At 36.8% G+C, this 23,941-nt stretch overlaps 1 protein-coding gene across 3 annotated transcripts in view; it reads left to right on the top strand.

Moving 5' to 3' along the window:
* The window catches only part of PKHD1L1 (PKHD1 like 1), a 193,900-nt gene that overhangs the window by 166,959 nt on the left and 3,000 nt on the right, over nucleotides 1-23,941 (top strand). For all 3 annotated transcript variants that reach the window (XM_072603266.1, XM_072603267.1, XM_072603265.1), the window contains 5 exons: nucleotides 554-898; nucleotides 6,446-6,597; nucleotides 6,995-7,141; nucleotides 7,238-7,391; nucleotides 22,110-22,328. In XM_072603266.1, the coding sequence (XP_072459367.1) occupies nucleotides 554-898; nucleotides 6,446-6,597; nucleotides 6,995-7,141; nucleotides 7,238-7,391; nucleotides 22,110-22,328 (1,017 nt within the window). The remainder of the gene's footprint in view (nucleotides 1-553; nucleotides 899-6,445; nucleotides 6,598-6,994; nucleotides 7,142-7,237; nucleotides 7,392-22,109; nucleotides 22,329-23,941) is intronic.

The raw sequence follows: 23,941 nt of genomic DNA, 5'->3' as shown, positions 1-23,941 counted from the left end.
TGCAGTGCAGGTGTTCTTTGTAATAGTTGATAAGAGGTATAAAGGAAATCATATGACAGTGAAAGCCAAGTTGATTTTTGTAATTTTTGCCTTTTGTATCTCCAGTGCTTAGCAAATGCTTGGCACATAGTAGGCATTTTTGATGAATTGAATTTTTAATCAGGTTGAAAATTAAACATCTAAATAGAACTACATGAATAAATGCTTTTTTATATACTTCATTCACCACTCTAGGTGCTGGGAATAAAAAAGACATAGGTATATCATTTATATAGCAAATAGGGTGATTTGATCCTTTTATGATAGATTTAATACCTATTTATAGAGTGATTTGTAATAAATTCAATGCTAGTATATCATTGTTGTTGTTAATGTTAATAGTATGTTGCTAAACTAGTGTGTTTTCATTTTCTGTATCAATAGTATAACAAGGAACAAAGTGATAAAATCTAAGAATTAAATTTTCTAAATTCTCTAAATTCAAAGTACTAAATGCTACATGATAAATGGAATAGACAAAGCATCTTGAATTTCTGGCTGTTTTCCTAAACAGGAGAATACCTTCCTAGCCTGAATTCTGCTATCTCAGGTGAAAACTATTTTGACAGAACCTACCAGATGCTTTACCTTTTAGTTAAAGGACCTACTCCTGTTGAAGTTCATACCACTGCAGTCCTATTTGTTTCCTTTAAATTACCGGCTATCACAGAAGATCATTTTTATAGTTCTCGTAATCTGGTTAGAAATCTTGCCTCATTCCTGAGGATACCAGTCAACAAAATTCGCATCACCAAAATAATTAGAGAAAACGGCCGACGGAAGAAGAGAATGGCAGCGATTAACGTTGAACTAGAAATTGGAGAACCACCCACCCAGATACTAAGCAATCACACTGCAGGCATGTATAAAAGAAGGATATAGTATGATATGGTATGGTATGATATGATATATATTTGTTATGTGGGATATAAGATAATTGTGTGTATATTATATGATAAAGGGATATAAATTCATACTTTAGTCTAAAACATATTGATACTAGGGACCCAGCTTGACTCCCCAGAGACTAGGGAACCTGAGTGTATAAAGTATGATGCAATGTATTGTGGAAGTAAGTTCACTGATTTTATTATCTGAAAAGCAGAGGTCAAATCTTTATTTTGCCACCTTGGACAATTCAATTAATCTCGTTTCCCTTTAATTTCACTGTCAAATGAAAGGATTGGATTAGATAACTGCTAAGGTACATCAATGCCTTAGTGGATCCTGTGATCCAGCTTTGATTAACTACTCTTCCCAATGCACCACATGACAGTTTGAGAACCTCACCTCTATTCCTGCAATTATTAGCCGTGGCAGATCCTTGTTTTCTGCTTTGGTATTGTAGCAACAAAGCCGACTCCAAGAGGGCAGGACATGATTATCATGATGATTCCTAGCTATTGTAAGAGGGCTCTGAGGATATTAAACTTTTCCCTCTGCCTCATTTTGCTCATCTGTATGTGATATATACAAAACAAAGTGAGCCTTCCTTTGAAGGAAGGATTAAATACAGTGATAACCTCAGAAGCCATTTGTGGCTTTCCATCAGAAATAGCAGCTGCAAGTACAGGTGGTAGGAATGGCTCATGGAATAAGAAGCTCTCTTTTCTCCTTTTTCATTTTTCTTCTTCCACTTAACACTTTTATACCTTCACGTCCTGGACAACCTATAGTTATAGGTTGATTATCATCATAAACAATAGGGATTTTTAGAATTTAATTAGGCATTAACTGACAGAATCCCTGCCATCTGGAAAATTACAAAGTAAAGTAAACAGCCCTGAAATGGATAGTACCAAAGAAATACATCAATTAAATTACATTTAGAAAAGTCATTTTGTTAAAATTTCCAGATTACTTCATCAACATTTTATTTCTAAAACTCTACTCTATTAACATAAGTTAATTATCTGTTTCACCATGTGAATTTTTAGATTTGTTCTCAACCTCGAAAGATAAATAGGGTTTTATTGGTAGAAAATAGGGAAGATATTCCAAATGGAGTAAAAAAATGGACAAGGGAAAGCACAAGACATTCAGGGACTAATGAGTAGACCAGTTTGACCAGAGCAGAGGCATGGGGTGAGGGGGGAGGGAAGGCTCTAAGAAATATACAGTAGGTAAATATCAGGCTCAGGAGGGCTTTAAATGTTACTAGTCTATGAATTGGGAATCTATTTTAAACTGGCAATAGGGAACTACTGAAAATTTTCAAGCACAAAAGGAATATGATCCAAGAAATGTTGTAGATAGCTTTCCTTGGCCATAGTGAGCTGCATGAAGTGCAATGAGATATATTAAGAGGCTATTTCAAAACTCAAAGCATGAAGCATTAAAGTCCTTTCCTAGGGTGACTGGTGATAGGGAATATGGCAGTATGGACCCAGAGAGCAAGGGAAAGACATCACCATAAACTAACGCTTTCTTACATGAAGAAATTGCGGAAGACAAACCATGACCTAGTACTGACCTTCATGGTATATCCTCCCTGACCACATGCTGATTTCAAGATCTTAAGCTTCACTTCTTTTTCTGCCTCCCACAGGCTCTTGGATTTGTCATATTTGCCATATGTTTTGTTAGCCTTTTTTAAGCTCCTAGATTTACCTCCTGATCCATTTCATAGATGCAAGACACTTTAACATATAAAATACTGACAAAACCCTGAATGACTGCTCACCTATTTATTGAGTGCATTATAGATAGTGTGCTTTGAAGTTTGCAGACTGGTGTTGAAAAGCATAATATTATGAGTCAAGAACTTCAGACCATAGACAATCTTAATGACATATTTGTTGTTTTCTTTGTTTCTTTTTGCTGTTACCAGCTCTGGGAATACCCAGATAAGAAAAGCTGAGTAAGACCCCAATCCAAGGTGATGAGAGAAGGCTTCATCTCTTTGAGTGAATAATAAATGTGAGAAACATGCTCATTTTAAACAAAGAACAATGCTTGTTGTGAAATCAGGAAAGTTTTTATTAATTTTCACGTTCATTTCCCTCTGGATGAACCGGTAGTTCCTAATGGACTGCTACATTTGTTTAGACCAATGCAAACTTTTTATGCCATGTTTCCAATTCGAATTTCCTGCCTGCCTCCCATTGGCCAGTACTCCAGGTTTCATCCCATTCCAAGTGGGCCACATTCCTTATTTTCTTTGTAAAATGACATGATATAAATTCTTTTAAAGGAATTCCCTTGATTGATGTACAATCTTTCTGATGTCGACCTGAAAGTTTGGCTAAAAAGGCAAACAGGCTAAGTGATAATCTTAATTGAATAGGTGGTAAATACAATAAGATAAGAGAGTTGACAAAGTATCAATTGAAATTACAACCCAGAATATCTGTGTTTTCTTTACCATTAACATGCCATAACATAGTATGTGTCCGTAAAATATTAAGAAAAGTCCCATTATTCAAGATAGTGTCTCAGGTTAAGGGTTTTATAAAGAGTGTTCTTAAGCCAACCCCATCTGGTCTTGTTGACATAGGAAGGAGAGGTATTTTCTGAGTTTACTCAGAGAACAAAGAAACTGTCAGGTCCAGGCTCTTCTTCTACTTGATTAGTTCAGAATCTGGCCCTTATTGAGGTCCAAAAATGATATTAAATGATTGTCACTGGTATTACAGATGTTACATATTTTCTTTGGAAACATAAATTCAATTCACCTCTCATGATAAACTCATAAAATCAACCATGGTAGAAACCAGCTTCTGACTGTTCCCTTTCTTTTTCTCCATATTTTTCCCCTTAGTGAAGTGTAATGCTAAGAGATCCCAAATCATGGATTTTGGAGTAGAGGCAAAATTTAACAGCTTCTTTATTAATAAACATTGTTCTGGTATCCCTGGGAAGTAAAGAAACTGGTGAAAAGTCACTGGTTGAGATGGGACATAAGGAGAAAATTCTGAGAAACCATTTTGCTACTTTCATATATTGAATACCTCATGAAAACTATTTTAGAATAAGAATTCAAAACTCCACAGGCCAGATAAGAACACACCTCTCACAAGTACTGAGAGAACCAGCAACTATGTAATTAGTATTACCACCCATGGCCATCTTTTTACTCTAAATATTCTTTAATAAAGTTTGTTACTGAGTTTTATGCATGAGGTTGTCTTTAACTTCCCTGATGTGGCTACTGATTAGCCACAGAATCATTCATGTAAAAAAAAAATTATTGCTAAATGGTAGGAAAGGTAGATAGGGAAGTATGAATATTTTTTCTGCCCCCAAAAGCCCTAGTGAACCTTCAAAACTAAGTCAATGTGGTATCCTCTTAACTCTCTCAAATTACTACCTGCACCATGTCCTTTTTCCCTAAAATATTCTTTTATTTGGGTTCTTTTCTAGAGGTAGCTAGGTGGCACAATGGACAAGGCACTGGGCCTTGGGGCCAGAAAAGACCTGAGCTCAGGTTTAGCTTCAGACATTTGCTAGTCACCTGACTCTGGGCAAGTCATGAAATTTGTTTGCCTAAATTTTCTTTCCATTAAAATGGGAATAATAATAGCACCTACTTCCCAGGGTTGTTGTGAGGATCAAATAAGATATTTGAAAAGTACTTAGCATGGTGTAGATGTTAAATACTTATTCTGTCCCCCCACCTCTCTCTTTTAATTGCCTCACATCTTGGCCTAGGGAATAAGGTTTTGACACTGGCAATCAAAATGGAAAGGAAGGGCTAGATAGATGATTCATTATATGGAAAGAATAAATTCATTACATAGAAAGAATAAATAGATCAGATGACTGATTTAGGTGTGGAAATCTATGGACAAGGAAAACTCATTGTTGATGCCAATGATTTGGACTTCAGTGACTTAAACAGAAACAGAAAAGTGAGGAGTGGTTGGGATGAATTTGGTTGTAGATCTAGTCCATTTAAAATAATGACATGGCATTCAGGTGAAACTACTATAGCTAAGAAGAAAAGTCAGGACTGGAGATATAGTTTGGGGAGTCACCAATATAGAAGTGCTAGTTTGATCTATAGAGAAGATGAAATAGATCTTCAAGAGATATGGTGTAGAAAGGTATTTAAAACATAATAGAATTCTAACTAATCACTTGACCAGGATAGGCAACAAAATATACAAGACTGCTCATTTTGTCAAGATAAATACATTTATACCTCCAGAGAGCTAATAAAGCTACTAATGTTTAGCTATTGTGTTGTCTTCCCCCTTTAGAATGTAAGCTCCTTGAAGGCAGAGACTGCCTGTCTTTTTAATTATATTTATACTCGTGGCACTTAGCATACAGTGCTTGGCATATAGGAAACAATCAATACTTGTTTCTTTCCTTTTTTCCTTCCTTTTGTCCTTTCTTCTTTCCTTTCCTTCCCTTTTCCTTCTTTCTTCCTTTCTTTCTTCCATTTCTTCATTCCTTCTTTTTCTTCCTCATTTCCTTTCTTCCCTCCTTCTTTTCTTCCTTCCTTCAGTTTTACATCCTTCCTCCCTTCCTTCCTACAAATAAGGGCAGATAAAGTTTTATTGCTATCTTTCAAGGTTATTTTAAATGGTATAGGTAGTGGGGTTTTTTAATCTTATTACCAGACATTTCACAGTTAAGAAATAAATCTTAAACAAATCCCTCAACTCAAATGCCACCCTCATGACTTCTCTTTTGATCTCATCCCTTCTCTTTGCTCCCTCCATTTGGAAATAACTTTGCCATCCTTAGACTTACTTAGCTTGGGGGAAAAAAAGGAATTTTGTTTTCACAGGGTTAAAACTCCTCCCAGCTTTAGTGATAGCAGTTAATCAGAGTTGTGACCTAGCATGGTCAGGTAAAAGGTCAGAACCTTATGTGCAGGCTTGATGAACTGTTTGAGGGAAAGCCTATCAGAGAGAACATGAAGTGAGGTTCAGGAGGCTCCTTCTAGCCAATAGATGATGAAGTGGGAGATTTGAATTTTGGAACAGTATAAAGGGGCTTGCATTGGTCTGAACAAATTGTAGTCCTCCCCTAGGAGCTACCCAGAAATAAACGTTAAAATTAATGAAAGCTTTTCTGATTTCACAACAAGTATTGTTCTTTGTTTAAAGTGAACACTTCTCTCATAGTAGGGAATGTGCCCTTTTCTTGTAAAGACTGTAAAGATTCTTCTTCACTCTGGACTTCACTTTTATTATCAGGCTGGATTTGAACCTTACTCTATGTGGGGAGGATTTTGGTCGGGAGGGAGTCCTGTTTATAACACTTGGCCATGTACCTCTCTCATATATTTATCATGGTCAGTTTTGTACTGAAATTATTCATGTATTCCATTGAAGTCCTACTTTGATGCTTCCTTTTGGTGAGGAAATGTAAAAAACTTGCCCATAGTAATCATTCTGTCCTCTTAAATCCGAAATTTGCAATATCGTATTATAAAAAATATTATTTCCAATAGGTCAGATGCAATTATCCGTACTCCAAGAAATTGACAATTCTCTTGGACAAGCCATAATCTTAGGAAAAATCAATAGCATCCTTGGATTTAATGTCTCTTCGATGTCTATTTCTGATCCTCTCCCCACCCCAAGTGACTCTGGTTGGACTCAGGTAAGTGGCACTGCTTTAAGTGTCATTAATAACTTCTTCTATTGCTTTGGATTTTAGTATTTCCATGGGTTTGTGGTCATTTTTATTATCACTTCTACTTTGTAAAGTCACTGCTAACATTGTTAACAGAATCAAGGGAAGTTATTTGAATAAAGATTGTATCTTTTTACAAAAATGTTTTTTGATGAGAAATTAAATTTTTAAATAACAAAGGTATCATGAATTATTTTCTTACTTTTTCATATTTATAAGAAATATGGTAGAAATGATGTCCCCACATTGAGTACATATTCTTATTAACAATCTATAAATATTAGAACTCCTAGGGTAAGATGAGTTTACTGCTACATGTTATGAATACACTTAAAATTCAGTTGTTATTCATACCTATTTTCAGGTGACTGCACAGCCTGTGGAAAGGTCTGCATTTCCAATCAATCACCTGGCCTTCGTGTCTTCCCTTTCTGTGATTACTCAGCCAGTAGCAGGGCTACCAGGGCATCTATTTTCCCAGCAGCCTTCAATTAAGGCAATGGATTCTGATGTAAGTGGTATCCCAAAGCTATGTTACAGCAATAGATCATAAGTAAGACTTAGACATACGTAAGACCTAGACAATGGATTTTTTTCCCATCTTTAGGGTAACTGTGTATCTGTTGGAATTACTTCATTGACCCTCAAGGCCATTCTCAAAGATGCAAGCAATAATCAAGTCAGTGGCCTTAGTGGAAATACATCAGTTCCATTTAGCAGTTGTTGGGCCAACTACACAGACCTGACTCTTATTAAAGCTGGTAAGTAATGTTTTGGATCTACAAAGACAGATTTAAAAAATGACATCTACACTTATGTTTGGATGAATTATACTTCCAACAGCAGTTTGAACCACAGCTTCTAGAAACCTGAACTTGTAACTGGTATCAAATTTCCTCTAGTTCCAAGTAATGCTGATACTTCTAGCTAACAACCTTCAAAACAAATGTGAAGTAACGAAACAAGATTAAATGTTTCATTTTGCTAACAAAATAATATTAACACAAAAAACTTCACATTTATGAAGTAATTTCCTTTTTTACATGGTCAAGGCTTTCTACAGCAATTTCACCTGTTTTTAAGAAAGCTATTCATCTACAGACTGAAGCATGCTACTTTTCACTTTCTTTTTTTTTTCTCCCTTTCCTCTTTTCTCTCTTTTTATTTTAGTTTGTTTTCTTCCATAATTTAGCTAATATGGAAATAAGTTGTACATGTTTACACATGTATAACTATCTCAGATTCCTTAACATCTTAGGGAGAGGGGAGGGAAGGAAAAAAATAGAATTTGGAACTAAAAACTTAAAAAACAAAACCAAATATTAAAAATTGTTTTTACATGTAATTGGGGAAAAAATAAATAGTATTAAAAAAGTTATTCATCAGATTTTTTTCATAGTTTTTTTTGGCCATATGGTACTCACAATATTTTTTGCCATATTCAAATTACAGACAGTAAGGAAGGATGCTTCTTACAGTTTGACAGAGAACCAAGGATTCCATTGTATCAAGAACATTAAATGAATTCTACTATAAAATTTCCTGAACAACTTACATTGCTTCCTTTAAAAGTTCTGTTCCAAATTCTCAATGTAATATGAAAGGAACTCAGGCTCTAACAATATGGAAAGGTTTTGACTATTAGACTTCTGATAAACTATATATCTGCTAATGCCCAACCTTACAGATATAGATTCATCAACAGAAGACTGACTGATGATCAGATATTTTAATATTCTCCTCTCTTAGTTTATATGGCACTGCTGACTTCTGATTCTCCTCCTACCTGTCTGATCATTTCTGTATTTCCTTTAATGGATCTTCACCTAAGTCATGTCCCCTTGCTATCCTGGTCTGTTCTCTAGTTTTTATGCAGTAAGGGCCACTGCTCCACTGTTACCACAAGTACTAGGTGCTCCTGTCAGCCCGAGAAAAATTGTCCAGGGTCTCTGCTCCATTAGGACCAAACACAGGCACTCTCCTCTGCCCTGAAACTGTGACCCAGAACTGCATGTGGGCAATAGAGCTGCCAAACAGCTCCCAGTTTTGCACCTTTGCCAGCAAAGGGCTCCCTGTGATATCTTTCTGATCACTTGTCCCACCCCCTTGCCATTTCTGGGTGGGAACTCCAGAAGTTGCTGCTGCCTTTGTTGAAGCTGCCTCCAAGGCTCACTGGTAGTACTGCAGCAATATGCACTCCTGGCAGGTCCTCATCCTGATGACCTCCAAAGTTGTCTTAGGCTAGAAAAATCTCTCCCTCTGACCTTTTGTTGGCTCTACTACTCCAGAATTAGATTTGAGGTGGTATTTTAGAGTTGTTTGGAAAGGAATGTTGAGAGTAGGAGAAGAAATGGACAAATCTATTAACATTTTTATGAGTGCCATATTTTCCACAGTAATGTTGGCAGAACTTCCACATTTGAATGCTACAACCTCAGTTTCCAATGTACTATATGAGGAAGTGGCCATAGCACTTAAGAAAGTGACATTTGAATAACTGCTTAGAATTAACTGGATACATACAGATGAAATCTTTACCAGAGGCCACAGAATGAGAGGAATTTATAGATCAATTTTCAACGTATTTCAAAAAATAGAATGAAAATGATCACAGATTATGCCGTTAGGGGAAAAAATAACCAAGAAGAGACCTGTGGTTACCAAATCCCCTGCCTACTTTCTCTTCTGTATAGAATTTTTGTGAGAATAGTTTAATCAGGCATCAAGCATTTCCTTTATGAAAATATAAAAAGGAAAGAGGCAAGAACTTGTAGTCAGTTTTTTTTTTACTAGATTATACTATTAGAAACAAACAACTCAATCAAAGGTATTGAGAATATCTGATCTGGCAATACCAACTGCATAAATACTTTTCAAAAAAGCATTTGACTCAAAAAAAAAAAAACAACCCAAAGATATGTAGGCTTTCCTCAAACAAAATGTTTCCCATAAATCCTTCAAAATTATATGAAATTGATGAATACAACATTGAAGATAACTAGATTCTGTACTGCTATTAAATAAGGTGGGAAATAATCATATAATCACCTAATATCTTTGCCATTGTCATTGAAGATATCCTTCAGGGAGTTGAATTGAAGGAATTTTTTTATGATGACTGTATTTTCCAAATCTTCTATTCTAAAACTACCCATTTCATCAAACTCTTGCATGCTATAAGTCCTCTTTAGTGAAATCTACAGGATCAAAAGAGAATGGTCTAGCTATCAACTCTAGTTCTTTAAAATTTACAAAGTACTTCCCTTTCATTTTCTCATTTTATCCTCACAACAGTGAGTGATATTAAATTATGCCCATTTTACAAAGGAGGAAACAGATTCAGTGAGATTAAACAAATTGGCTCAAGTTTTACAGGTATGTATCAAAGTCATAGATCTTGCTAACTCTAAGACCAACATTCTTCACATTGTGCTATAGGGTCTTTCATGCAAAAGCATAGATGTTTACTATGCATAGGCAAAAAGAGGAATGTAATGTATTTACTGTCAGCCTGAAAGTTTGGTTAAAAGAGGCAAACATGCTAAATTCATATTGTTTATACCTTTAAAGTTAGCAGTTACATGATCATGGAGCCAGAAGGAAACTTCTGACTGACTGATACAAGACTGACCAGGCTTAAATACACTTTACCATGAGAAAGGAATTTTCTTAGTTGTTTTAAGTTGTAAATTCAGTGAAACAACACACTTAGTCAAGTGGTGTCAGTTGGAATTTATGATCCCAGGATATCTGAGTTTCCTCTATGTAGCACATGTGTCTGTGAAACAAGATAAAGAAGAATCTTACCATTTTGGTTGCAGGCATCCTGTCATAAACAGGTCCTTGAAATTGCTGATACAGAAAAGGACATTTTTAGAGCAAAGCAGTCTGATTAGGTCAGGCCTTGGGCCTTACTAAAAGTCCAAAAATGACATTAAATGTTATCAATACACAGAGGCAAATTATATAGTTTATATATTTAGTGTAAATATGAATATATACAACTTACAAAAATTTACAGTTCTCTTTTACCATTTCCTTTCCCCCTTTTTTTCTCAAGAGGTTCTACTCTTAAAATGGGTTCTTGGAAGAGGAAATTATTATTAATCCCACAGCAGTGAATATTAAAGGGATATCTATCTCAAAACCTAAGGTGTTGTAGTGGAGAGAGCACTGGACTTGCAGGTCCAGTGGTAGTGTTAGGATTCAAACTTAGTTGTATGACCTTGGGCAAGTGACTTCTCTAGATTTGCTTCCTCCTCTCTAAAGTGAAAGGAGTGAACTAGATTATTAGTAATATTCCTTCCAGTTCAATAGTCAATAAACATTTATTAAGTGAATTCTACATACCAGGTACTATGCTAAGCACTGGGGATACAAAAAGTCAAAGTCAGGCCCTGCCATGGAGGAATAAACAATTTAATGGGGGAGACAACAAGTAAACAAAGATGCCCAAATAAGTTACATACAGGATAAGTAGGAAATAAATAAGAGGAGAAAAGCACTAGAATTAAGAGGGATTTGGAAAAACTTCCTCTAAAGGATAAGATTTTAGTTGGAACTTAAAAGAAATCAGGGAAATCAACAGGGACAAAGTGGAAGAGCATTCCAGGCATGGAGGACATTCTATGATGCTGTGAACTTCCTGGGCTGGGGAGGGGTGCTGGTTATTAAAACCAGTAGTTCCCTGATAATTAGAAATTCAAATGGTGATGGCATTTAAATTTACTAGGACCATACTTAAAAATACTATGTCTGTGAATATTTCGCCATTTTACCACATCAGAAACTAGTCTGAGTATGTTAGAGAAAAGTTGGCAGTTAGATTTTTTTTTTTTTTAGTACATTACAAAAAAAGAAATTCCAATTAAAAAAACATAAAGGAATATTTCACCTGAATCTTATCTTAATTTGGTTTCCCAAACATAAAAAGCATAAACAACTTCAAGTGTATTTTTGCTTTGAATTTTAACAGTACCTAGAAAGTCATCAGAACAGAACGTCTTCAAGATAACTGTTGTGAAAATACTTTGTCATTATTTGCCAAAACCTAATGAGGTCCAGATCTAACCTTGTTTTCCCCTAAAAAACCAAGAACAGTAAATAAGAACTCAATAAAAAATGCAAATAGTTAAACACTAGCTCTGTTTGTTATGCAGTACCTGGGAAATAGTAGGTGCTGAATAAATATTGATTCATTGACAGATTATGCAAAAACAAAAATCCAACCTTGAGATACCATTTACTGGAATACTTCTCCCTCCCCTCTTAATTCCAATGTCTTCCCTCTGTTATTTCCTTTTATTCCTGTATACAGCTTGTTTGATATATTTGTTTACATCTTGTAGATTGTAAACTCCTTGAGGATGATGGCCTGTTTTGTAATCCTAGTGCTTAGCACATTGCCTGTCACATAGTAAGCCCTTAATAAATGTTGATTGATTGATAATAGTGAATGTTAGAAGTGAGCCCATCTAACAAGCTCCCCAACAGTGAAAAACATGCTCATCTTAAATAAAGGACAATATCTGTTGTGAAATCAGAAAAGCTTTTATTAATCTTTATGTCCATTCCCCCTGAATGGCCGGGTAGCCTTCCTGAAGGGAAGACTACAACACTTTCAGAAAGATGGGACTTATTATACTGTTTTCTGAACTTTGGATCTCCTGAGATACTGTCCCCTGGCAATGTGACTCCATGTTCTCCTCTCTGATAGGCCCTTCCTCACATAGCTCCTAGTTTCTGACTTCTAACCTGTCCATGCTAGGCCACAACCCTTATCACCTAGGACAGTGAAAAACAGAACTTTCTTGCTTCCCACAAAATCCCCCACTTTTTTCTTTATTAAAATTTCTGTTTCCAACCTAAATCCAATAAATAACTCCTCACATTCTTTCCTCTATGAATTCTTCCCTTCATGTATCTCCCCATTATATTAATATGGGTAGGGAGCAAAGTTGACCAATGCATTGACAAATTACAAGTACAAATACAAAGATTCAAAATACAAAGGTAGATCAGAGGTTCCATCTCATACAGCAGTCGGGGGAGGAGCATCATCTGATGCAGTTTTCTGGTCTGGATGCTCGTTCGAGCTATCCTCAGCACAGTATCTCAGCATCTTCCCCTTTATCTTCTTGTAGAAATCCAGATGTCCACTATCCTACAAAACTGATCCTGATACAATTTTAGATTACTATTCCTAAGCTTTATACTCTTATCATTTTTAAAAAATCAAAATTGGAACTTTGGCCAATTGTCATGTTTAAGAAATTCACATTAGAACCCAGTTTTTACATTTTACATTAATTCACTATTCATTTCCCCCATCAGGAGGATGAGATTTCACTAAGGTAAGAGGCTCCAGGACTTAAATAAATGCAATAAATAATCATTTTTAACACAGTACATATCACATCATAAAACAATTCCAAATTCTGGTCATGTGATGCTTCTTTTAAAGCATTTACAGTATGGACCACAAACCATTCTTCTTTTAATGTTAACCAACCGAGCCAAAATAATAACTATGTATGCTAATCTCACAAGTCCTTGACCTGATTGTCTCCACACTATTACTAAGAATTAAAGGACCCTAACTTATTGTTGTTAATTAAGTCTGAAATCCCAAGCCTAGCTTAATTTTAGACTTAACCTCAGATGTTCCCCTACCAACAATCTATTATTTAGTAGATCTGATATTAAGCTTACAAAACTTTTGATTATAGAAATTGCCATTAAGAGTAGGGACATTTCAGGGAAACAGTATCTCCCTAAATTCATATCAATTCCAGGCAGGAGTAGATTGTCAACTGGCATTCAGCCAGGTTTAAAGTCTGCCAGGTGTTGGTAGGGAAATTGAGTCAGGAGAATCCTACCTCAGCCCAGGTTGAACAGCCACTCTCCGAACCTTCCCATGAGATCACCTTTTTGCAATTCATACCAGCATCTCACAGGCTTACTGTGTCATGGATCAGTGACTCAGACCATCTCTCTTGCTATCCACACCTGGAGTTAGACTCAGGAGAACAATCAGTTACTAGTCCCATAAAATCTTAAAATAGCAAGCTCTAATAATCAGTCTCAGATATGGCTATAACTTCACATTGGCTAAGGAACATCTTTTGAAGCAAGTCTTAAGTAACTTACATGCTTTTCTGTACATGTTCCAGTTCCTGATTAACAATCATCATAAATTATTTCTCTAATAGATTTATATCTGTTTCCCAAACTACTCTGTCCCTTTCTTACCATACTCAGCCTAAAAGAATGAGTTCCATGTATGATAAGTTCAAACACTAACTTCAGCTTTTGTTCATGAAATGAATTCAAATCAAAAGAGAAACATTTAACTTTTCCATCAATGCCAAATATTGCCAGAGGTTACCTCCCTCTAAGAAACTTAGACTGAAATTCTTTTTCTCAAACTAAAGATGTGTTTAATTTAGTCTCAGTAATTAATTCAGTCAATTGTATTCACCCAATTGGTCTTTGTAACATGTAAAGAACTTATTCCAAGTTGGGGCATTTGTTCATTACCCCCAAAGAGTTTTAGTCCCATTTGTCTAAAAGGGTCCTGGAAAATTTCACCTTGAAAACTCCTTGGCTTTCCCCATGTGAACTGGTTCTCCTGAGGCCCACAAGCTTTTCCCTATCACTATGACCTACCAATCCAAATCTCCAGGTTTCTGGCCACTCCCATCAAGATCATTCCTGGAACCCCAAGACTGCTGGGGGCCATTCCTGGACTCCTTCCTCAGTTGCTCTGTAGATAAGATAACAAACTTTGACCTTCTTTAGCTGAAAGAAAGTTTGGGTTGAATTCATTTGAACAGGACTCTGTAATTCCATACAACTATGGCCAACTTTAAATTTCAGTCTTGTTCTATGGAACAATGATACAACATCACATTTATACTTTGGTTTCCTTCCCTTTATCTAATTATTCCCATAAAATTCAGAAAGAATGTTCTATTTCAGGGATTTTATCTTTCACATGACCATACCAGAGTACCCATTTACCCAATTAATAGAAAACAGGAAGTTTCCACTACATGTATTATGCTTACATCTTAAACTATCTGCTTTGATTATAGAAACATGCCATGAAGATGAAAAGCAAGGACCTAATTAAATATCATCTCCACCTTATAATGAGACTAAGAAATAGTCAAGGGAGAAAACATCCCTTTTCAGAGGAACACAATGGGAAAACTGAGCCAGAAGGATCCCATCCCAGGCTGAGGACACAATTGTCCCCTGAGGCAAACGTCTCCCTGTAACAGTCATATTCCTTACTGAGTACAGTCCTAGCAGCTTATACATTAAATGGGAGGTTTCACTAATCAAAAGTTTTCCCAGGACTTAAATCTTAAATTTGTCCTAAAAACCAGTCACTAGAGATTATTTATCACCAACACAAATTCCTTGTTTAGAAACTCCATATACAAACAGTTTACACTTTACATAAGAGATTACAACTTTAACAAAGTGAGGGGCCACACCACTTGGGTAATCATTTTAGATTCTTCAAGTCTTAGGGGCCCTTGGGTCGGGCTGATGCCACTCTTCTCCTTTGACAATAGAAAAAGTTAACATCTCTTCTCTGAGCATCTCCAGGTTAGATTAGATCTTAAGAAGTCCTTCTGTAACGACTGGACTTCAAAAGGAAAGGGGGATAGGAGCAGGAGGCTTTTTGTCTTAAAACTATCACAGAGCTTCCTGGAGCCATAAAATTCCTGATCTCCTTTATCTTGTCTGTTGCCTTTCAACCTCCATAAAACCTAAAATTATTATAATAAATTAGCTTATAAATATAAATTTGGTAGGTAGGTCTTTCAAAAACCATACAAAAGATTTTACAAAACATTTCTTCATACAACAAATATCTTCCTCTTTTAAGAATAGTTTACAGTTTATCACAAAGCCCTCATGAACCCAACTGGCAAAAATTACAAGATCTAAAACCAGGGCCTTTTTGCATTTGTCTATAAGTTTCCTTTTACAAACATACTTTTGTAAATGTTTGATTCATAGCAAAAACAATTTTAGTTAAAACTTCCTTCTTAACAGCAAAAATAAACTTTTTTTTAACACAGTTTGTAACAGATAAAGCAATTCAAACTTCTGGTTAGGTGATACATCTTTTTAAAGCATTTACAATATGGACCACAAAAGAATTGTTTTTTTAAACATTAACCAACTCAGACACAGATAATATTTATATTGCTAACTTCACAAGCTCTTAACCTACTTATCTCCACAGTATTACTAAGAATTAAAGGACCTTAACTTAATGTTGTTGGTCTAAAGTCCTAAGCCTTATAGCTTAATTTTAGACAACCTCAGATGTTCCCCTACCCATAATCTATAATTGAATAGATCTGGTATTAAGCTTACAAACCTTTTGACTGTAGGAAATTGCCACCAATAGTAAGGACATTGGCAAGGATACAATATCTCTCCAACTTCATGTCAACCCCAGGCAGGATTAGACTATCCACTTGCATTCAGTCAGGCTTAAATTCTGCCAGGTGTCAGTGGGGAAATTGAGTCAGGAGAATCCTACCTCAACCCACGCTGAACAGCTGTTCTCCCACCCTTCCCTGAAGATCACCTATGCAATTCATACCAGCATCTCATCAGCTTACTTGGAGGCTCAGACTGCCTTTCTTGCTTCCCATACCTGGAGTTAGACTCAGAAGAATAGTCACTTAATAGTCCCATAGCATCTAAAAATGGCAAGTTCCAATAACCAGGTTTCAAATATGATTATAGTTTCATTTTGGCTAAGGAACATCTTTTGAGGCAAGTCTTACCTGGCTTACACATCTTTCTATACATGTTCTAGTTCCTGATTAAATGGCAATCATAAAATCTAATTTACCATTAAAACCTTGACTTTTCCATCAATGCCAAATTTTACCTGAGGTTACCTTCCTCTTGGAAATTTAGACTGAAATTCTTTTCTCCAAACTAAAGATGTCATTGATTTATTCTCAGTAATTAATTCAGCCTATTGTTTTAACACTAATTGCTTTTACCTCACTTTGTAACATGTCCAATTTTTCTCCCCATCACTCCCCTCCCTCCACTTCCTAAAACCTTGCATTCTGATTACTCCTTCCCTCAATGTACCCTCCCCTCCAAGACAGCCCATCCCTCTCCTATCCCCATCTTCTCTCTTTTCTTGCAGGACAAGATGAATTTCCATACCCCTATCCCTGTAGTTCTTATTTCCCAATTGTATGCAATAAAAATTCTCGACATTCGTTTCTAGTGCTTTGAATTCCAACTTCTCTCCCTCCCCCCCCTCCTCAGCCCCACTGAAAAGGGAAGCAATTCAATACAGACTAAATATGTGTTGTTTTCCAAAAGACTTCCATAATAATCATGTTGTATAATACTAATTTTATTGCCCACTGATCACCTACCCTATCCCCCCTCTTTTCCCCCCTACAATTGACCTTGTCCCTTCTCAAAAGTGTTTATTTCTAGTGACTCCCTTCTCCCATTTGCCCTCCCTTCTAACATTCCCCTCCCTCCACTTGTTGCCTGCTCTCCTACTTTCCTGTGTTGAATATAAATTTTCATACCAAATTTAGTGAGCATGTTATTCCCTCCTTCAGCCACACATGGGGAGAGTAGCTTCATTTCCCCCCGCAACCCCTTCTCCCTTATCTCCTCCACTGAATAAAATTTTTTCTATCTCTTTTATGAATTATGGCCTGCCCCATTCCATTACTCCCTTTCTCTTCCCGGAATTTTCTTCCTTTAACCCTTAATTTTTATTTTATTTTAGTGTGTGTGTGTGTGTGTGTGTGTGTGTGTGTGTATGGATATCATCTCTTTTGATATAGCACACCCTGTACTCTCTATCTATATATGTGTATGCGTGTGTGTATGTACAATCTCTCCTACTACCTAGATACTGAGAAAAGATTCATGAGTTAAAAATGTTTTCTTTCCATGTAGTAATGTAAACAGTTCAGCTTTAGAGAGTCTTTTATGATTTTTCTTTTCTGTTTACCTTTTCATGCTTCTCTTAATTCTTGTCTTGGAAAGTCAAATTTTTAAATACAGATCTGGTCTTTTCTTCAACATGAAATCTTGAAAGTCCTCTATATCACTGAATGACCATTTTTTCCCTTGAAGTATTATATTCAGATTTGCTGGGTAGGTGATTCTTGGTTTCAATTCCAGTTCCTTTAACTTCTGAAATATCCCACTCCAAGCCTTTGATTGCTTAATGTTGAAGCTGCCAGATCCTGTGTTATCCTGATTGTATTTCCACAGTACTTAAATTGTCTCTTTCTAGCTGCTTGCAGTATTTTCTCCTTGATCTGGGAACTCTGAAATTTGGCCACAATATTCCTAGGAGTTTCTTTGTTCAGGTTTCTTTCAGGAGGTGACTGATGAATTCTTTCAATATCCATTTTGCCCTCTGATTCTATAACATCAGGGCAGTTTTCCTTGATAATTTCATGGAAGAGAATGTCTAGGCTCTTTTTTTGATCATGGCTTTCAGGTAGTCCAGTAATTTTTAAATTATTTCTCCTGGATCTATTTTCCAGGTCAGTTGTTTTTCCAATGAGTTGTTTCACCTTATCTTCTATTTTTTCAAATTTTTGGTTTTGTTTACTAACTTCTTGGTTTATATCATAGTCATTCATTTCCCTGGACTCAATTCTTTCTTTTAAAGAATTATTTTGTTCAGTGAGCTTTTGAACCTTCTCCATTTGGCTAATTCTGCTTTTTAAAACCCCCTTTTCCTCTTTAGCTTTTTGCTATTTTTTGCTCTTTTTCCAATTGAGTTAACCTCTTTTTAAAGCTATTATTTTCCTCAGTATTGTTTTGGTTTTCCTTTAGTAAGCTGCTAACTTGTTTTTTAAGGTCTTCTATTGCTTGAGGCAAGTTTAAGTCCCCTTTGGAGGTAGGGCCCTTGACTTCATCTGAGAGTATGCCTTGTTCTTCCTCATCTGGAAAGATGGGGGGGAGACACCTGTTCCCCAAGAAAGTAACCTTCTATGGTCTTATTTTTTTTCCCCTTTTCTGGGCATTTTCTCAGCCAGTTACTTGACTTCTGAGTTTTCTCTCCACTACCACCTCGCCTCCAGTTCTGCCAAGCCAGCACTTAGGGGCTGATTCAAATGCTGCTCCAGGGCTTTCAGCGGGGGTGGGGCTGCTATTCAGTGTGAGATTAAGATCAGCTACTCAGGTGGGGGCAGGGCCACCACACACGGGGCTTAGTTCCCCCAGGGGGTTTACAAGGAGACCTTTAATAATGGATTCCAGCTCCTGCCTGCTTTGGGAGCCCTTGTCCGCTGCTGCTTCCGCTGCTGCCTCCCGAGGTGGCCTGAGTCTTGGGGACACCCCGCTCCCCTCTCATCCAGCCAAAAAGACCCTCTCATTGACCTTTGGTGCCTGTGGGTTGAGGGACCTGCACTGCAGCTGGAGATTCTCTCCCTGAAGCCTGCTTGGATCTTCTCCTCTTGGTGCCAAGTGACCAAGGCAGGGCTGGGCTCCACTCTGCATCCGGGTGTGCAACAGACCTTTCCTGTCAGTTTTTCAGGTCTCTCTGGAACAGAAATCTCCTCCACTCTTGTTCTGTGGCTTCTGCTACTCTAGAATTTGTTGAGTTCTTCTTTACAGGGATTTTATGGGCTGTGGGGCAGGAGCTAAGCATCTGTGTATCTTCCTACTCCGCCATCTTGTCTCCTCCCAAAATAAACTTTTTAACATACTTTATACATCCTCAGATGGAACAGGCTTGAAAATCACAACCATATATAAAAATATATATGTATTTTTTTCAAGATTCTCATTTCTCAATAGGAATTCTACAACACAGAAACTCTTATACAGAATTCATAACAGCTTTTTAAACCAATTCATCATTAATTTAACAATGCAGTTCTTAATAGGACAACATTTAGATGGATTGTCTAAAAATTTAAACAGAAGTTTACTTAAAACTTAAAATCAGCCATTACTCATTCAGCTGACTGCATTTCCACATCACCTTACAGAGTAATTCATCTCTTTACCACTAAGTGGGCACACTCTGTTTACCTGATATCCTTTCAGATAGAGTCATCTCAGATTTGATTGAGCTATTATCAAATCAAGTTACATGATTTTTCTGTCTTCTTAAAATACTCCCTCCCATCCTCACTACTTACTGAAACCATCTGAAACTAACTCATTCAGAACTATTCAAAAACCTTCTTATCTGACTTTCATATTTTCAATCAAAATCTTTATTCATCTTTCCAAATCTCTCAGTCCCATTACTCAGATTATTCAGTTCCTCCCCATCTTAACCATAACTGTCTGCACTGGATTCTCATTCTAGCTTAGACAAAGCAAAAAGTTAACTCTACCATTATATAGCAAACATCAACATTTTCACTGCTTATTTATAACCAAATATAAGTTTCAAATTATCAAATTTCTGTCACATCCTTTTTAAAACCCCAATCTATACATAGCAAACTCCAAATTTAAAAATTGTGTAATGTTGCATCTAACATATACCCATCCTTATGTCAATCACTTTACAATCATAAATGACAAATAACAATATCTTTTCTGCTTAATCCTGATAGGAAGAGCATTCTCAGAGGTTGCTTTGTATTCCTTCAGGACAGATTTTAACTTGAAATCATATAAAACCTGGATTTATAAGCACTAATGATAAACATTTTAGCCCTCCTTTTTTTCAAATACTCTTGCTACTTTAAAGAAAACTTTATAATTTCTCATAATCTCATTTTACTCTACTTTCTTAAAGAGCTGAAATGCTATCTTCCAGCTCCCCTCCCCCCTCCAAGGTCCACCAGACCAGGAGCTTTCCCAATTAACTCAGACTGGGAGGAGGTAACCTCCCCCTTGTCCAGGAGATCTGAGCACATGGACAGAATTAATGCTTCTAAAAGAAGTCACTGAAATTCTAAAGTGAATTTGCAATCTTAAACACATTGTCTGGTGTCTGACATGTTTACCTATTTAAACATAAAGTACAGATTTTAATTCTGAGATCTCATTAAATCAAAACTCAACTTTTCACTCCAGACTGCCTGTCTTTTACTATGCTAATTTCTATTACAAAAGAGATCCTCCTTTAGGAGATGTAGGGAATGGTCTGCCACTCCCTTATCTGGGGCAGAAAGACCTTCCCTGATTAAAAAAACTTTTTGAATCAGATTAAAATTCAACTATTCATGTCAGTTTACTCTGACTGATTCCAAGCCAATTTCAAAAGGATCCTTTCCAGAATCTAGATTCTCCCTCCCCTCCTTTCTCTCTGCTCTCTCTCCAGAGAAGACAGGGGAAGGAATATAGCCAGCATTCCTTCAAATGAGCTTTGGAAGGGATACCCAGAGGATTACTTATCCCCTCCTAGGTACCATTATCTTAAGAGCACTCACTTCCCATCTTAGAACTTATGCTCCAAAGGTCCCTGAAAGAATGGTCATGCCTAAGGCCTTGAGACAGACAAAGTAGTATTTAGCCACCAATTTTCCTGCTCTTGCTCAGGCCCCTGACTTACACTGCCTCCTGGCCATTCAGTCCATTGTTTTACCTGTGTTCCTGAGTTCACAACAATTCCAAACAGTCCCAGAGAAGTGAGCAGTCAGAAGAGGGGAAATGTGCCTGTGGGTGTTTGGGCCACTGAAAACATCAATGGGCATGCCCCCATCCCCCACAAGCAAGATTCCTTTCCAATCTTTCTGATGCTAAAGATCCCGGATGAGCCCCCAAGAATTGTTAGATGTGAGCTTATCTAACAAGCCCCCAACAGTGAGAAACATGCTCACCTTAAATAAAGAACAATACCTGTTGTGAAATCAGGAAAGCTTTTATTAATCTTTATGTCTATTCCCCCTGAATGGTCGGGTAGCCTCCCCAGTAATGTTACAGGAAGACTACAACACATTCAGAAAGATGGGGCTTTTTATACTATTTTCTGAACTTTGGATCTCCTGAGATACTGTCCCCTGGCCCTGTGACTCCATGTTCTCCTCTCTGATAGGTCCTTCCTCACATAGCTCCTTGGACCTGTGCGTTAGTTTCTGACCTCTAACCCATCCATGCTAGGTCACAATCCTTATCACCTATGAAAAGTATGAAAAACGGAACTTTCTTACTTCCCACAGTGAAGTTTATCAATCTTTCATAGCTTAGATTTAGTTACTTTTGACCAAAAGATAGTAGTGGGAGAAGAATAAGAGGTATGAATTCTATGGAGAAAAAAAAAACTTATATCTCCTTACAATTGAAGAGTGGTGGAATATATGTATTAATAAGAATTTGGAAGGATTCTTTCATAGCCATTAATAAGATGACAGTTCTAAGAACCCTTTTATACACCAAAATATATTCTTAGTCAATGGAAATTACTAAGAGTTGTATGAGGGGAAGAGGGAGAATTATAATTTTGTTTTACAGAAAAACCTGGTCATGATTTTGTCTTACAGGAAAAAATTATAAGATTGAGTTTGTATTGAATGATGTCCGGGTGGAATCAAGGTCTTTCAGCTTGCCAGTACAGTCCAGCTCCAGCAGCAGTGACAGCAAGTCATTAAATATGGGCTCAGCTGCTCAGAAAGTCACTATTGTAGTTGGTTGTTTATTAGGGGGAAGACTTCTCTTGGAAATATTTATGACTGCTGTTTTGATTCTGAAGGAAACTGTAGGTAAGGTGTTTTTTCTTCTCTTACAAATTATTTCACACATAATAGAATTTAAAGATTCTTTTTAAAAAACTGAATAACAAGAAACACTCATTATTTACTATTTGTCTATGACCAGGACCATGCTAAACCCTATAAATGAGGTTTGGGGCAGGGGAGGGGAGAAAGGGAAGGGCTGGTCAGGTACAGAGAAGAAGAAAATATGTTTCCTACTTTTGAAGAATTATAACAGTTTCATTGGGAAGACAAGGTGTACTGTGAAATTTTAAATAATTGAAAACGGTGATAATATCATGTTATATACCGTGGAGTTCAGCATAGTATGTCATTATTGTGAAGTGGAATATTCAGTGAAGACCTAGTAGAGGAAATGGCATTTCAGGTATAGAATACAACATGGAGAAAGGTATAGAAATGAGTATGACCTATACATGTTCATAGTGACTTGGCTGATAGGGCAATGAGACCCCTAAAAAAAAAGTCCTTGTACTTTCTCACACATCTCAGCAACCCAGACCCAAAACTCAGTCCCTGTCATTCCCCTGAGGCATCTTGACCCATCTCAGTATAATCATTTTAACTGTCCTTTCCTTCTGGCCCCACCACTTAACTCCTTTCATAGTTTGCACCTGGCTCACCCCAGGCTACTTGCCACTCTAGTCCCATTCAGATCTTCCCACAGTCTTTTTCTGTATAAAAGTATCAGTCCCATCCTTATCAAATTGGAAGATTTACTAGAAATCTTGCCTGCCCAATCAGTGTATAATAAAACTTCATAACTCTGACTGAAAGAAGGCTTGAGTGGTTGAATTCTTTCATGGCAAACCCACCCTATACCCTTGCATTTTGGGGTTCCTAGCAACCCAAAACTATATCAATAGTACAGTAAATAGAAGTCATTTTATTCAGGGAGTAATAGGAATTAAAGTTAGAAAGGTACTTTGAGGTAAGACTCTGAAAGTCCTTGAATAGCAGGCTAAGGATTTTGGACTTGAACCTTTGGATATCAGGGAGTCATTGGAGTTTTTCAGGATGATGAGAGTTGGGGATAGACAAAAGGAAAGTAAAGATTAATGAAGTTTAATCTGTTAGCAGTATGCATAATTAGCAGACTAGGAAAAGACCAAAGACAAGGAAGCTAGTAACAAGCCTATGACAGCAACTTTCATATATTGGGCAGAACTTAGCAGGACAGAAGAAGAGAACAAGTCAAGGATGATTTCAAGTTTTCCAGCGTTCATAGGAAAATAATTCTTCTTTTGGCAAACATATAAAAATCCGGAGGTAAATCCTAAAGTATTGCTTGAGGCATGTGGTGGTTAAGTAACTTCTCCAGGGCCATAGAGCAGTAAGTGTCAGGGGTGGAATTTGAACCAAGGTCTTTCTGATATTCTATTATCCCATAGTATGCACTGATTAAATACAAAGTGAATTGGTTTAGCCTGGATCAGAGGAGTATCTTATCCGCTACTTACTGACAAATCACTTTCAATTATCTTTTGCCTGTATCTGCAAAATATATAGAGGTATCAAGTTATACATTGGTGCAGGGTGATCTTGCACACAGTGACAAAAATTACATATCCTGAGAGTATGAGCTCAGCATTGCTTTAAGG

Source organism: Notamacropus eugenii, chromosome 4, assembly GCF_028372415.1.
Source record: "Notamacropus eugenii isolate mMacEug1 chromosome 4, mMacEug1.pri_v2, whole genome shotgun sequence".
Classification (NCBI taxonomy): Eukaryota; Metazoa; Chordata; class Mammalia; order Diprotodontia; family Macropodidae; genus Notamacropus; species Notamacropus eugenii.
This window is presented reverse-complemented; position numbering and strand designations above follow the sequence as displayed.